The sequence below is a fragment of the Mixophyes fleayi genome, chromosome 9 (genome assembly GCF_038048845.1).
Source record: "Mixophyes fleayi isolate aMixFle1 chromosome 9, aMixFle1.hap1, whole genome shotgun sequence".
Taxonomy (NCBI): Eukaryota; Metazoa; Chordata; class Amphibia; order Anura; family Limnodynastidae; genus Mixophyes; species Mixophyes fleayi.
Genome location: NC_134410.1, coordinates 43,284,404 through 43,301,855, shown reverse-complemented (window position 1 = coordinate 43,301,855; position 17,452 = coordinate 43,284,404). Strand labels below are relative to the sequence as shown.

The 17,452-nt window shown below is 37.5% G+C and overlaps 1 protein-coding gene across 5 annotated transcripts in view; it reads right to left on the bottom strand.

Moving 5' to 3' along the window:
* AFF2 (ALF transcription elongation factor 2) overlaps positions 1 to 17,452 on the bottom strand; it is a 422,546-nt gene that overhangs the window by 14,371 nt on the left and 390,723 nt on the right. For all 5 annotated transcript variants that reach the window (XM_075187324.1, XM_075187326.1, XM_075187329.1 and 2 more), the window contains 3 exons: positions 8,505 to 8,576; positions 8,067 to 8,160; positions 415 to 464 (listed from right to left, as the gene is read on the bottom strand). In XM_075187324.1, coding sequence (XP_075043425.1) covers positions 415 to 464; positions 8,067 to 8,160; positions 8,505 to 8,576 — 216 coding nt within the window. The remainder of the gene's footprint in view (positions 1 to 414; positions 465 to 8,066; positions 8,161 to 8,504; positions 8,577 to 17,452) is intronic.

Below are 17,452 nucleotides of genomic sequence, written 5' to 3'. Positions count from 1 at the left end.
TTTGACAATTGCCTGATTAAGCATCTTCACTGATACAAGATCCGTTTTATTTCACAGCACTGACCATCAATAAATTATTCATTGGTCTTTCATTACGGAACCAATCGCTGAAAAATCACTGCTACGGAGGTTAACTTTACTTTGACATTCTGAAATGACACAGTACTTGCCATCTAATTAACAGCACTTTTATGACTATCATTTGGTTTAAGGACCAAATTGTTAAAGAATTCTAAAGCCAACTGCATTAACTTTTCAGGCATTTTGGGTAGCTTATTCTTGACATTGACTTTCAGATATATTCGTCAGTAACCTGAAAGCTGACCTTCATTCCTTAGCCATCAATGTTGTATTTTACTCAGTAATAATTCATTTTTATGAAGGACCACTTAGAAAGAAAAAAGAAACACTTACTTTCCATTGCCTCCCCATGGAGACGGCGCCTGTGAAGATTTCGATGAGTTCTGTATTAAATGAAATGTTAATTAATATATATTCATTTTGATCACCAATTGCTGGTAAAACTATGTAATTGTATAGCAAAAACACAAACGGCATGGAAGCAACAAATTACACATAAAGTTTATTGGGGGGAAAAATGTGGTTAAAGATCTGCTACTGTACATTGGCAGTCGATCATTAAAATGATTTTCATTTCATAATGCTTATGTCTATTGAAGACAATTATGTTTACTTATAATTTCATATATTTGCAATAATTCAGTGTCAGGCTATAAATGTAAGTCTGTGAATTTAAAAATGACCTGTCAGTTATTCAGCAATACTATAGCATATGCATATAAATATACGTTTTTTGCATGTTCTGCCCCCTTCCTGTCCAGATGACATTCCTTCTCAGGAGATGGTCTATAGCACAGGCAATTTACTGCCAAAGCGTGGCTGACACTATAAACCTGCAGTCACAGAAGTATTCATGTCCTAGGGAGATGACAGCCGCTGCTAAGGAACCCTGGATCCCTGACTATGACACTGCTGGGCTTGTGCTATGGACCATCTCCTGAAGGAAACAGATGAGAGAAGAACAGTGCTTTTATTCTAAATGCAAACACATTTATAAAACAATCAGCCTGAATAATGTATTAAAGTTTAATACAAAATTGTGCTATAGCATTGCTGAAGAACTGATGGGTCATTCAAGAGTGTGTCAGACCAAACCAAAATAAAGCAGATTGCATTGAATCATTTTAATATTAATTATTTTATGAGTAACAATGAAATATTGATCATGCACAGTAGATTAATTTGGTATAATACATGAGTGGAGTGAATACATATATAAATTGCTTATCCCCGTGTCTGTCTGACATCACTAATCATCAAAGATACAAGAATAAAAAGCCAAACAGTATTCCAATAATGTGCCCTTAATAGGAAATAATGGCTAATGTGTACGTAGTAGTCAAATTGTCACAGATGTCTCAATGTAAATAATGTCAAGCAGAAGAAAAGACAGCGCCAAAGCAGGGTCGGCACTGGCATTTTCAATGCCCCTCTGCCGGAGATTTTGCATGCACAGTGAAGCCCCTGCTTACAGCAGGGATACAGTAAATAAGAGGAAAGGCACCCTTGGCGGAAAAACAAATTGAGCACTGGCAGACTGGCGGGCACCCCAGTAAGCACAATGGTCTCTGGCCCTGCTATCCGGCCGGGCTTGACCGAGTTCTGCTGGCCCTGCACCAAAGTATGCCAGAAATTAATTCTAAGTGCCTAAAGGCACAGGTAATGCTTTGGTTAACACAGGATCTGTATCAAGATAAACTCCATCCACATGTGTGTGTCTATGCATCCCATCAACATGGGAGAGGCGGGGGGGACACAGGAAATAGTAATGTCTTTGTATTTTAAGTAAATAGTTTTAAAATATAAATTATTACTAAAATTAATTTAAACCTATCAAGTTCCCTAAAGCTTTGGGGTCTAAGAGGCCATTCAGTTACATTTCCCATACCACCACTTCTACATTCCTGCTTCAACCACTGTAAACAAATATATATTTTTATTCTTGTTCATGACTTAAATTCCTGAAAGCAAACTGTAACCAAATAAAGAAGATATATAACATAATTTATGCGTTTAAACAGCAATCATAAATTATTAGATTTACATGTTCTAATTGTTAATATAAGCAAAGTGTGAGCTTATAGTATTTAATTACCTATTGTAATTAAATACTATAAATAGACACAATCCCCTGGTATGGGGAATGTGCTCCTAAATCTTAGCCACAGCAAGTATAAACAGGAGTAGTCAGCATCTCTGAAGCAGAATGAAAATTAATGATGGCGCTCATCAGCAGGCAGTGCAGAAATGCAAAATACCAAAGGTAAGTGTGCAAAAGAAGAGTGACAAGGAGGATTATTATTAAAGGTATAAAAATGTCCTAAAATCAATCTGTGCAACTCAAAATTATACCACTTAAATGAGGCAGTAAGGACATAAATATACAGAAAGCCAAACCACAGCCAAAATCAAGAGTATTAATTTACTTTCTGTAAAGTTTGTTATAGCGTTACAAAGCTCCTGTGTGGACAGAAACTTTGCCTGTGCCTTTAGGCAAACAAAATTAATTGATGGAATCCACTGGTGCTGACGCTTTGAGAAAGTCTTTTAAGTAAAGAGGAAAAAACAGACCAACACAACTCCAAGCTGTGAAGAAACAGAAACATCTGAGCGGACTCACTGTTTTCATTATAGAAGTAAGAGGCACTTATCCCTGTACGAAGTGGCTACCAGAGGGTAAAGGAACATTTATGGATTGTTGACTCCTGAATTAAATACTGATTTGGAGTGTAGCTTGCCAGTATTACCCATTGAAACTATAAAGCTGGGTACACACTACAGAAATTTCGACCAACTTTTTATGCCGAGCGATTTTACATGCGATCGATGGTCCGATCGCTCGGTCCATGGACTGCATACACACTAGCCTTGTTTAGGACGATAAAGGGAAGAGCGGACGTCGGAAGTTTATACACCCTACACAGCGGAAACGAGATTGGAACGAAAATATTAAATGGTACGACCAACCAAATGAGGCGATAATCGTCCATTTGGGCAGACTTTTGACCATGGTGTCACTGCACACACTGACCCGACTTTTGAACGAGCGGTCGTATGCCGGCTGTTTGAGCCGATTATTGGACGAAAACAGTGTAGTGTGTACCCAGCTTAAGTAACTTGTTTTATAAGCATACTTGTTGGATATCTTCAGGGACTTTCAACACAAAGATATAGAAGGGTCTTTTTGGTTAAGTTGGTAACCAGTAAAATGACTGTATCTGATTATTGTTCTTAATGTCTTTTTATAACTTTGTATTTGTAATGTGTGATTAGTAATAAATTGTTTTATTTTTCAAATGCCGGTTCCTCTGTTAGTTTATTCTACCATAGCTGAATACTTTATTATATATTTTAATTATGCTTAGGATACTCAGTGTGGTTATCTTGCTTTTGTTTTTTGAGTATTTCTTTGTATTGAGGTAAAGGCAATATCCTCTATCAAATTGCAGCTGTTATGTACTTGTCTGAGGTACCGATTGAGTCTCATTTATAATCAAATTGAATTATCAGCCAGCTCTAGTCTTCTTATCCTGTTTTTTACCTCAGTACTCACAACCCAATCTTTGGTAGCAACCACTAATTTTTCTAATTAGCAACACTCATTTGCATACATGCTGCAACATGACAAATGAAGGACAGGATGCTCAGGCCTTAAGCTGAAAAGCCAGGTCGCAATGCAAAGCACGTCTGCCTACACTTCTATGACAAACAATGATGCCACAAATTTGGCAATATGGGCCACTGGACCCAATGTTTTGATCTGGATCCAATGTTTGGCACAGATTTTGACTGTGTATAATGAATGCTTTACACATGGAACATATACTTCAGTATGTGTGCCCAGGTTTAGGGAGAAATTATTCACTGATTCATTAACTGTTTGATTCATTGTTGTATAGATTTTTATAGCTAGATGCACAGTAGTTAAAACAATTACCAATTTCACAGACCAGATAGATGTGTGGAAGTTCAAGAAAGCAAATAATGGCCACACACCTTGCAAACCATTTTTTTTAGCTTAATTGCTAATTGAATAGATCTGTGGTTAATTCGGACACAAATACAAGATCAGAATTTCGAATTCATATCCAGGGCTGAACATCCCAATCACAAAGTACAGGGGTGGGATGTACTACTTCCAGGTCAGTTGATGACCTCACACAAGAGCCAACAACGGTTTCCGGCAGTCCTGCCTTTCTATTCTGGGAGTAATTGAGGGGGTCACACAATATTTAACGTGGGGCAAATTAAGTCAAACATGACCATGGGCTGGTGATGAGATCTGTCAGTTAGACATATTTTGTTTTACAGTTCCCCATATAGACCAATCTGATCAGTGTTAAAGATGCAGATCTTATATATATATATATATATTTAGTTTATACAATGACAGTACTATCTAGTTTTAACACATCATTCTGTGTGTGGGGAGTGCAGCTAACATGAATAACAGGAAAAAAAATAATTGATTCAGAAAATAGTAATTATTTACAGTCCGTGATAAAACATACTGATCATAGTTAGTAGTTGAATGGATTCATTGTTAATCTTTAATTTGTATTTTGAACAGAATCTCAAACACTATATTTATGGTAAAGTTCTATTTAAAACTATTACAAAAACATAACTCAGCATTTGGGATTACTACAAGTAAACTAAATTAACTACTATTAGAAATAAACACCATAAATCAGCTAACCGAGGGCCTGAAGGCATAAAAGTTGATATAAGTCCCTGGTTGTTTGGAATCCTGCATTTGGGACATGAAGAGTTAATGTTCAGATTATTATGCTTTTTGTCAGTGACCAGCCAATCACAAGGGGAGAGGTTATATAAATTAAGGTGTAGGTGATTCTCTTTCTTTTCACTGGAAATTGTCCCTCCCACCCATTCCCTATTACTGTGCACAGTCCTTGAGCTGCTATTAACATGCTTTTCCTTTCCGAAGGGTGGTGGTTTGGCGGGGAAGCAGCCATAGATGATGCATTGTGTAGCGAGAAGGGGGGCTCGTTGTTAGTAACCCTTCTCCTCTACAGGGTTATGGAGCACCATCTGTGCGGGAGGGCTCCAGATAAAGAGCCAAAAGAGGGGGGGGTGGGTCTTCACAACTCATCAGGGTCGTCTGGTTGCCCTTTGGGTGCTACAAATGGCGGTAGATGATGGGCCTATATGCTTTCTTTGCCACCACTAATTTGCTTTAATTCAATAAATCTGTGACCTTTCTCCATCAAGCAAGTCTCCTGTATTGTTATTTCTTGGATGGACTATAAACGGTTATCAGTGGGCATAATGCAAAAGGGGACTTTAGATCAACCGATAGGCGGCTTATTGAGTGAACACCACTAATTTGAATAACCTGCTCATTATTTTAGATGGTGATTACTGTATTTGTATTTTGAATCTATTTGCTGCTGGAACAATTCACCCAATGTCAAGTTATCATCCTGCAGTATCATTAAGCTTCAGCTATGTAAGTAACTGTCATTATTTTACTCTTCTTCCCCTTATCACTAAGACAAATTTTACAAGGTCAAATAATGGATAATGGATCTTCTATATTATGGTAATTTGGGAGAAAATTGGTTGAAGAACACAAGGCATTGGGATATCACACTTACAATCTGAATATTTCTTCTTGCTTGTTGCTCTGAAAAGCTCCTTTTAGCAGTATAGGATGGCAGCTCTGGCAGGTAACATATTGTCACTTCAATGCTAAATGTAAATTAGGGCCAGAATGGGTTTACTTGACATACTTTACTGGAAGAATTATTTCACACTTCATTTAACTGATTTTTTCTCTAAAATTATATTTTTTTTCATAATAGCGTCTGTAAAACTGATTTTCTGCTGTTAAATTGTAGTACTTAACCTGTGCACAAAGGTATCAGGTTTTATTGTTAAATCGTTCAGCTGTAACAACAGCCATGTATTAGAAAGGTACATTCTCTCTAAGGTGAAAAGATGTTTGTTTTTTCCCCTGTGAGAAAAGGAACATTGATATTCCTCATGATATCCCTCTTTGCTTGAAATATATTATATACAAGTTAACCCGTGCATGATACTCATGCATTCTAGTCAAATCAAGATACTGAAGGTCTTAAAAAGGTTCTTGTCATGCATTTGGACCTAGCCCAGGCCTCCTCAAGGGAAGAGCGTTAGTTCCCGACGCAAGCGGCCTTTTTAATGTGTGTTCATGAGGTAAAATTACCTCACGAAAATGAGTTTGACCCCTCAACTCGTAAATTTAGCCTTTACTACCCCTCCCACAGGGGGAAGGGGGGATGATGGAAGTTAACTGACTTGACTATTCTAATTTTTTTGTCAAATAATGTCAGTATACCAAATTTCAGGTCAATTGGATGAGCCCTTTCTGAGAAAATAGTTTTTTCCACACACACACACACACACACACACACACACTAACGCACGCCTCTACACATGTGTGTTCATGAGGTAAAATTACCTCACGAAAATGAGTTTGAGCCCTACCAAATTTCAGCCCTTTTTGAATTTCTTTTCCCACACACACTAAGAATTTAGTAGGTCAGTGTATAACTCTGCCCAGCAGGTGGCGCTGCAACTTGGTTTTTTTTTTTCACACACACACAGACAGACAGACGCCACTAAGCATTTATATATTAGATATATATATATATATATATATATATATATATATATATATTCAAAGGAAAATGTGGCTGGCCTCAAGAACAATGCTCAAATACAGCACTGCTAGGAATAATTTTTAAGGGAGGTGACTAGGATAGAAATGTAGGTAATGGGGCATAGCAGACTTTTGCCTGAATTAACAATCTGAACAGCAAGAGCCCTGAAAGTAGGCAACTCAGAAGAGGAAATATAAGAAAGAGGGGAGTGTGTAAGTTAGATAGGAGCAGGAGGGAGAAAGGCATACTTGCCAACTCTCCCGGAATGTCCGAGAGACTCCCGAAATTCGGGTCTGTCTCCCGGGCGAGCAGGCAAGTCTCCCACATCCCGTAATTCCCTGCCCAAAGTAACGAGATTCGCGGTCAATCGCGTCATTTTAGCCCCGCTCCCACGTCAACATGTCATTTCCGCCATGGGGGGCGGGGCCAATATGATGCAATTACCGCACCCTTCCCCCTCCCACCCTCTGGTCACGCCCCTCTCGCGGACTGCACTGACTAAAAGTAGGCAAGTATGGAGAAAGGGGGTGTCAAGAATATATCATTAAAGGAAAATAAATACATTGCCCCTTCACAAACCCAGGCTAGGCCTTTGCAACTGACCTAGGATTCAATCTCCTGACAGACCTGTTCTTGAAAGTTTGTTAACAAATATAATAAACAGTACATTTTGCACCCAAAAAGAACCTTGGTGATTTTATGAATTGCCTAGAGGTACCAGAGCAGAGAGCAACTGGATCCGTTTTTGATATTGAGGTAAGGACCATAATGATTGGGACTGCAAGTAGTTTTGTGCCCACGATCATGGACTGAAATAAACACAGTAGTCATCCAAATTCCAAATTTTGCTTGTGTGGCCAGTTTAAGTGCTTTCTGTCATGCAATAAGCTATATAAAAGATTCTGTTAATTTTCCAACACAGGTGTTGGAAAATCATTTATATTTTTTACTTTTTGGCACATTTCTACACCACTGCACAAGGCTCATGATTTTTATTCAATGAACATAAGGTAAAACTTTTAGCTCTACTTTATATACAAATGTACATTGACCTTCCTTTACACTAAAAAAGTACCGTAATAACGGTATTTACGCGCATTATTGCCGTAATGACGGTAATAGTGCGCAAGGCGCGTTAATTGGGGCTGTAACGCCAACAATTGAATATGCCCCTTTATGTTGAATGGTTATTGTTAGTATCCAGATTTTTTTAAGAGCTAGCATTAAACACAGTGCTGTATATTTAGTACAAGACTAACAGGCAATATATACAAGCCAGTTATCCCTTTCACATAATGGAGTACAGAAATTTTGCATTACCTTAAAATATTCCATGAGCGATCTGGAGTATTTCATAGCATGGTCCTTCTTTAGTTTAAACATTCTCAAGTAGAGCAGAGATAAGCATCGGTAGCTGTAGTAATTAGAAAAGGATTATGTTAATTCCAGTGTTTTATAAAACCAATAAAATGTACAAAAAAAAAATATTTTTTCTTATAATTTTCTCTTCTAAAAGAAAAATTGAAACATGTGAGTAAATGAAATAAAAATGGAAAAGGCATTAAAATGCCATCTTGATAACAATATGAATCGGCATAATAAATGTTTAGTCAGCTGCTAAAAGAAGCCATTAGTTATCCTTTAATAGTTTAATGGAAAACAAGAATAATGATCTACTGTAAGCAGCTTATGCGTTTCTGTAGTTTTAAAGTCTTCTAGTGGATTTCAGCTTCTCTGACACTGTCTCTGCGGACTCACCATAATACTGCCAGCTTTTTTTCCCCTTCTGTGGCAGACGAGCTTGTGAAATTCTTCAGTCTCAATGCATACCTATATAAATAGAGAGTGACAACGAGGTTCAACAATAACCAGAGTTCAGGAATACATTTTATAAATTGATTAAATCACATAAGGGTTATTTAATAAAATGTTCCCATGTGCACAAAATTTGAGATAACCCACAGCGACCAATAAAAAGTTTGCTTCCATTGACTAAACTGTCAAAGTACAATGAAAGCTAGAACCTGATTGGTGGATATGGTTACAGCACGTATATGTGCTTTTGTTTGCTATAAATAAGCTCCGTAGTGTTCCAATATATAATGTTATGGGCATTAACAAAATAATGAAATAGATGAACTGTAAAGAAAAAAATGAATTAGTTATAATAAATATGGAATGTACATAGGATCTGTCTGCTATGACAATGCAGTTAGAGAGCATCTATGCAAGCTGTACAAGGTAAAAACACTGTAGCACTGAAACGTGACACAACCAGTGGACATTAAATTGTAGCATACCTTAAATATTCACTTTCAATAAACCTTACATTATAATGAATATGAACAGATGCAGCAAAGCATCCAGAACAGAGAAAGATACTGTAGTTCTACAAAGGGAGTGGGCAGGATCTGATAGGGTGGCCTTCTTTACCTGGAATCTGGGAGGACTCACCAACATTCAGGAGAGTAAGTATGTTTTTTAAACAATCTGGACCTAACCAGTGTGTCACTACACATTTTTGTGTCACAGTGCTCGGCTAGATGTGTCACAGAAATATAGGCGTGCAGGGGCAATTGCAGGATTTCTAGAGTGAAAATTTCGTAGAAAAAGGAAAAAAAAAAAAACACTGACACAATAATAAAAGAATTAGAAAAGTAGAATGTATATAAATGTAATAAAATATGTTAAAAAAAAAATGAAGCATGAAGTAGAATGCGCAGTAATGCAAAAACCTCATAAAATATTGCCCTCCTCTACATAAGTTTTACCATCTCATCAAACTAAAATAATACTTTGAAAATTAATATAACTCTGTACAATTATTATTATTAATCTCCCCTCACATTCAATTAAAATGAAAAATATTAAAATAACTACACTAGACCCAAAAATATTGGTGGCCATTTTGCTGACGCTAAAGATCAAATGATTGTTAAAAGTGTAATGGCAAACACTGACTGGGAGGTTCCTAGAAACATTTTCTACCTTATTGTTATAACCCTCAGAAATATGATGATTAGTGTGGTAGTGGTGGTGGTGGTGGTGGTGGTGGTGGGGTGTTCTGGGCAACGGGAACCCCTCTCCAAGTTCATGTCTGATGTGATAATGTTTTATAAAGAAAGCTTGTCATTTTAATAGAGATTATACATGAAAAATATTTTACAAAAATATTTACTACAAGTTAACCCGTGCATGATACTCATGCATTCTAGTCAAATCAAGCTACTTAAGGTGTTAAAAAGGTTCTTGTCATGCATTTGGGCCATAGCCCAGGCCTCAACCACTCCCCACTGTCACCCCCGGCAACCACCAACCACTCCCAACTGTCACTTCTCCTTCAAGAAATATATATATATTTTTTTAAATCTTTATAAACACTTTTAACAATTAACAAATTAAATTAACAAATTAAAAACATCTTAGTATACCAAATTTCAGCCCTTTCTGATTTTTTTTTTCCACACACACTAAGAATTTAGTAGGTCAGTGTATAACTCTGCCCAGCAGGTGGCACTGCAGCTTGGTTTTATTTTTTCCACACACAGACAGACTAACACACGCCACTAGACATTTATATTATAGATGGTTTCTCATATTTCTTTTTAAATGTTTCTAGTTTTCTGAAAATATTTTAATACAGGTGTGTCACACAAAAAATCAATTTCAAGACACATGTCAGGATGTATGGTAAGACTTGAAAAAGGTTGGGAATCAATGGGCAGAAACGTTTCTTACTTAGTGTGGTGTCACACAAGCACTTTAAAATGGCAGAAATTTTTCAGCTAAAGAGCGATTCATAAGCTCTCAATTTGCGCAATAGTGATAGGTGGAGTTAAAAAGGGAACACTCTTACCGTGTCACACAGCTATGATTATAAAGCACCTTTACAATTCAATCCCCGTCATGTGACAGGTTGAGTATTTTCCCTCCACTTCAACCTGTTACCCAGGTAGAGACTGAGCACTTATCAATGTTTGCAAGTGCTAGAGTTTTAAGTGCTGCTGTGACACAGTCCTCACAGTTACAGCGGTGTTACAAATTCACCAGGATTTTGTCAATACCAGCAGATAGTTATTTGGCAGCGGATTTACTGAATGGCTAACACATGAAAGCTCACACATTCCATTACGGCACACAGAGTTTGCACAGTATGTTAGCTTTCATGTGATGTCAATTGTTATGGCCTCATCTCTGTTTCCACAATTTTTTCTTTTTCACCAAAGTTTACGCTATTTTTGGTAGTATAAATTAAATATTTGTAGACAGTTCTGTACTTCACACAAAACATTTTATTTACACCCCACCAATAGTTAGCTTCCTGGCAGCCTGTCAGACCGCGTACAGTCACAGGAATAGCAGACCACTGAATCATATAGTTACCTATAATTATTTAGGGGGACATTCCAGAACACTCTACTGTAAGAAATACTTGACCCACTCTCCCAGGAATGTCTGGGAGACGCACAGGTTTCGTGTAATTCTCCCAGACACAAGTAAGAGCAGCCATTTCTCCCAGATCCCGCCTTTTTCATAACAATGTCGTGGGACTGGGGCACCAATGTTGCGAACACTGCATTTCGCAGCAGGGTGATGTACCAAATTGGTATGATTTGCAGCAACATGACCCACCCCCGAACCTGTGAACTTGCCACTTAAAGTTTGCAAGTATGCTGCAATATACATTGTACCTTCGTTTACTACTTGTTCCTTCACCTTTTCGCTCGTTAATATATGCTGGGATGGTTTAAGCGCTTAGTAGAAGGGGGTATTTTAGTAAGACTTAGGCAAAGTTTGGTGAATATTAGAGAACTGTAAATCCAGCATGCTGGCATAGCAGTTGGATAATTTACTTCATTATTACGAATGCTGTCACTACATTTAATTAAGTACAAGTGGGTGTGTGAGCAAGGCGACCAATCACAAGGTGGAATGTCTTGTGATTGGTTCTCCCACTCACATACCTAACCCCCCCTCCCCCTCAGTTTTTGATTGTGACTGTAAGAGCAGCGCCCAGGGCCCCCAGGCGAGGACTTGTGCAGCTTTAAGGAATTAAATGAATGCTTTATCTAATATGTGTTTATTTAGAATATTTGTATAGTTTCATTTATATTTATTGATGTGCCCTCACAACCTGTGGTATGTGTACCCCTAGGCTCACCTGAGAGAGATTCAAGGTGTACTTGGCATGGGAATGGGATTATAGCTATCATGACTGTAACACACAATTTGTGAAAGACACAATAGACTTTTATGTATAGTTTTACTTGACATATTTGTCTTAACTTTGTATATTGTTAAATTGCCATCTTCTGGGACAGTGGCAGCTCCACGTCACTTATTAATTGGAGTAACCGTATGTTTTAGTGCACCGTTCAATTCATTTGGCTAACCAAGCACACTTCACGCTATGCACTTAGTGCCTTGGAAATCAATTCATCACATCTGATCACTGGTTCCCAAGCCTAATGTGATTTCACAGGCACTTGTGTTGGAATAAGTAATAGGGCTCAGTCTTGCATAAGAAGATTTTAAGATATCCAGACAGCCTAATTTAAAAGAGTAAGACAGAACAGGAACATTTACTGAGCTTAGCTTATAGATGTCCTGATCCAAATTGCATGTTTAAAGTCTCAGCATTATTGGCAATTCAGTTTCACCAAGTCAAACAGCATTTATTCAATCTTCTGCATACCGATCGGTGGAAATTTACAAGACAAAGCATCAGACAAAAGGATGTTTCAGTTTAAGCCACTCATTAATATAATAGCAGGTTATCCACTAGAGGTTTAAATAAATAGATTTCGAAAAATGAGAGTCCCAAGCCAGAGGTCCTCAGCATTCAACCATTCAATAACAATTCTAGTTATTGTTATAAATATACTATAATAGTAGCGGAAAAAACTGTATCCAAGGTATCATTGTAGTCTATAGAATCTACTCTTTGCAGGCTGAAACTGATGTACAATACACTGCAAAAGTTTTAAGCAGGTGTGGAAAAAATGCTGCAAAGTAAGAATGCTTTCAAAAGTAGAAGTGTTAATAGTTTATTTTTATCAATTAACAAAATGCACAGTTAATTAACAGAAGAGAAATCTAAATCAAATCAATATTTGGTATGACCACTCAGCCTTCAAAATAGCATCAATTCTTCTAGGTACACTTGCACACAGTGTTTGCAGGAACTCGGCAGGGAGGTTGTTCCAAACATCTTGGAGAACTAACCACAGATCTTCTGTGGATGGAGGCTTGCTCAAATCCTTCTGTATCTTCATGTAATCCCAGACAGACCCGATGATGTTGAGATCAGGGCTCTTTGGGGGCTATATCATCACTACCAGGACTCCTTGTTCTTCTTTACACTGAAGATAGTTCTTAATGACATTGGCTGTATGTTTGGGGTCATTGTCCTGCTGCAGAATAAAGTTGGAGCCAATCAGACGCCTCCCTGATGGTATTGCATGATGGATAAGTACCTTTCTGTATTTCTCAACATTGAGGGTACCATTATTCATTACCAAATCCCCAACTCCATTTGCTGAAATGCAGCACCAAACTTGTAATGAACCTCCACCATGCTTCACTGTTGCCTGCAGACACTCATTATTGTACTGCTCTCCAGTCTTTTGGCGAACAAACTGCCTTCTGTTACAGCCAAATATTTCAGATTTTGACTAATCAGTCCAGAGCACCTGCTGCCATTTTTCTGCACTCCAGTTCCTATGTTTTCGTGCATAGTTGAGTCGCTTGGCCTTGTCTTCATGTCAAAGGTATGGCTTTTTGGGCGCAATTTTTCCATGAAGACCACTTATGCCCAGACTTCACCGAAGATTAGATGTGTGTACCTGGATCCCACAGTTTCTTTTCCAGTTCCAAGCTGATGGCACTGCTGGACATCTTCCGATTCGAAAGGAAGTAAGCATGATGTGTATGTCATCTGATGTACTAAGTTTCCTTGACCACTGCGTCACCGTCCTCAACGTTGCCTGTTTCTTTGTGCTTCTCAAAAGAGCTTGAACAGCACATCTTGAAACCCCAGTCTGCTTTAAAATCTTTGTCTGGGAGAGACCTTGCCGATGCAGTATAACTACCTTGTGTCTTATTGCTTTGCTCAGTCTTACCATGGTGCATGACCTGTGACATGAAACGGTCTTCCACAACCTCACCTTTGCAGCAAAGTTTGGCTGTTTCTCACCCAGTTTCAAGCCTCCTACACAACTGTTTCTGTTTCAACCTACATATGGAAATGATGATCATTATCACCTGTTTGGTATGACTGGTTAATCATACACCTGACTATAATCCTATAAAATCCCTGACTTTGTGTAACTGTACTTAGAAGAATTGATTCTGTTTTGAAGGCAAAGGTTGGCCACACCAAACATTGATTTGATTTAGATTTCTCCTCTGTTCCATACCTGCCTAAAACTTTTGCACAGTATTGTATAATATGGTAAAATAATAATACGATGAAAAATTATAGGTTAAAAATACATCACTTTCAAAACACATTTTCTGGTATTTCCTCAGAATGTTTTCAGTCATTTTAAGGCCAATATTATATAATATAATTTCGAAGAAAAAAAGGGATGTTATTTTGTTGGAATTTACCATGCCCACTGTTGCTAATTCACATAAAAGTATGTTGCTCAACTGAATAGAAAACTGCTGTTATTTTTGTATATATTATATTGTTCATTAAATATAAAAATCCCACCTGGCGCTTTGTTAAAAACAATACCAACACACCGTAATGCATGGATTTCAGAATCCACTTCACACTAGCATTGCAGACAGTGTTTGTGAGCAGGTCTATGACATATCTTCAGAAAATATTTTCTTTTATTAATAGGCAAAAGTATATTAAGGGACTTAATGCAGTGTTATGTTTTGCACAAAATGCCAGAGTGAGCCAGGGTGCTTCGAAAGGAGTAGTGATGTGCGGCCAATCAGTGGTAGCACCGTGTCAATTAGCCGCTCATTGCAGGATAATAAATGTTTAAGGATATTTTACAACATGGTCTCACATCATATATGCATCATTGTTTTATTTGTTTGGTTTTTTTTTTAAAAAAAAAAAAATTTAAAATGCCTCACAATCCCTTGGAGTGATGTGTAAATCAGTTCTTATGTATGACATTTTTTTTTTTTTTTTCACCTAACTTTATTTGTTTCCAAGTAGGAACAACCCAAGCTCTTGGATTTCTCACTGCGCTGAGCAATGCAGTTTCAAGTTGGTTCAGGAAGAGACAGCAGGGGGTGAACAGGCAATAAAATTCCCCAGAGACCAGTTCTCCACTACAACTGGGACCCCTGATGTGATACAAGTGATTAGGTGTCAAGATTTTCTGTCTAAAGATATATCATCTAGCAGTAAGCCACTGTACATGAGTACTACTTACTATTTACAGGTGACAAACAATCATAGTTATTTTGTTTGTACACATTCCAGCAATGCCACCTTTTTACAATGACAGCAATATAGACTGCACTGCAGACTGGTTTGTGGTAAAAAAAAAACCTTTATACAGAAGCTAATGGCTACTACATTTACAGATATTAACTGGTTCTGCAAAATATGGCCGCTTTAATAAAGGGGCACATGAAGATTTACACTGGACCCATTATAAAATTTGTGCTATGTTGCCTGGATAGCAATGAAACTAAAATAGGTTATAGCTCAGCCCTCGCGTCCTAGCATAACAGGAGATTCCATGTCTTAAAGAGGGAAACATCCTCTTTCACCAAAAGAAAAAGAATATTAAGTTTCAACCTTAATGAGATAATCTTAATCATAACCCTTACACAGCTCGAACATTAGCGCAAGTACTGAACCGGAAAAGACACAAAATCAAACATCTAATCATAGGCTTATCCCAAGTTCTCAAATTAACCCAAACACTAATAGAGCTCTGTTTTGCTTCCCACTGAGGACACATTTATAGAAATGTCGCCAATTTCAGTGATAAGTCTGATTTTGACTGCGTATATTGCAGCAATAAAAAAAATAAATCTCTTATCTTTGCAATTAACAAAATATATCGCCAAGTCAACTGAGCAATGCTCAGCTCCCCCACGACAATAACCCAGAGCGGTAAAAGTTCACTTTGCGCTGGGCCAGTCTCTCCAACTGTGAGCATGCACGTCCCTGCTTACAGGTGCAAATTACACTTGTAAAAAAAATAAAATAAAGTTTAAAAATAACTATTTTAAAATATTTTAAAAAAAAATCAGACATGTAAGCATTAAACATGCTTTACTTAATAAATAAATGGTTTTGTTCTGTTATCGTCACCTTGAGATAATACTTACCACCATCAGAATTATCACCAGCAATAGCCCCCATTGACGTATTGGGCCAAGCTTTTCGCCACCAAATTGTAAAATTTTAAGAAATGTTAAGAAGTCCTCCCATAATTTGCACCAGTGGAAACATATTGCTCGCTTGAGAAAACTTGATGCACTGTACATTTGGGATGCCGTAGCATACTGCCCATACTTTGCGGGCCATACCAGTGGTTCCCAAACTGTGCGCCTAGGCTCCCTGGGGTGCCTTGGAGATCTCACAGGGGTGCCTCGGCCAGGGCCAGTGGTAAGCAAGCCGGGGGACTACGTGATAATTATTTTGGGTTAGGGGTGCCTGAAAAATTTTTGGGAGACCCTAAGGGTGTCTTGAACTGAAAAACTTTGGAATCCACTGGGCTATACGATCCTTAAAGTCTTAAAGTATCTAAAGTATCCCTGCCTCAAAGTATCTGCTTGAATTCAATATAATTCTATTCACACTGTGGCGTAATGTTAATGCCAATGCTTTGTGGTATTATGAAAACTGGTGTCTGAGATTAAATCGGTTTTGCACCTGTAGGGAATGCTCTGCAAAATCCTCTGTACCTCAGACCAGAAAATCGGCAGAAGCCCAAAAAAAGTCTATCTATCTCAAATCTACCTATCTGTATATCTATCTACCTATCTGTATATCTATCTATCTATCTATCTGTATATCTATCTATCTATCTATCTATCTCATATCTATCTATCTATCTCATATCTATCTATCTATCTCATATCTATCTATCTATCTAATATCTATCTATCGCATATCTATCTATCTATCTCATATCGATCTATCGCATATCTATCTATCTATCTCATATCCATCTATCTATCTCATATCCATCTATCTATCTCATATCCATCCATCTATCTCATATCCATCCATCTATCTCATATCCATCCATCTATCTCATATCCATCTATCTATCTCATATCCATCCATCTATCTCATATCCATCCATCTATCTCATATCCATCTATCTATCTCATATCCATCCATCTATCTCATATCCATCCATCTCATATCCATCCATCTATCTCATATCCATCCATCTATCTCATATCCATCCATCTATCTCATATCAATCTATCTATCTCATATCCATCTATCTATCTCATATCCATCTATCTATCTATCTCATATCCATCTATCTCATATCCATCTATCTATCTCATATCCATCTATCTATCTCATATCTATCTATCTCATATCTATCTATCTATCTCATATCTATCTATCTATCTCATATCTATCTATCTATCTCATATCTATCTATCTATCTCATATCTATCTATCTCATATCCATCTATCTATCTATCTCATATCCATCTATCTATCTCATATCCATCTATCTATCTCATATCCATCTATC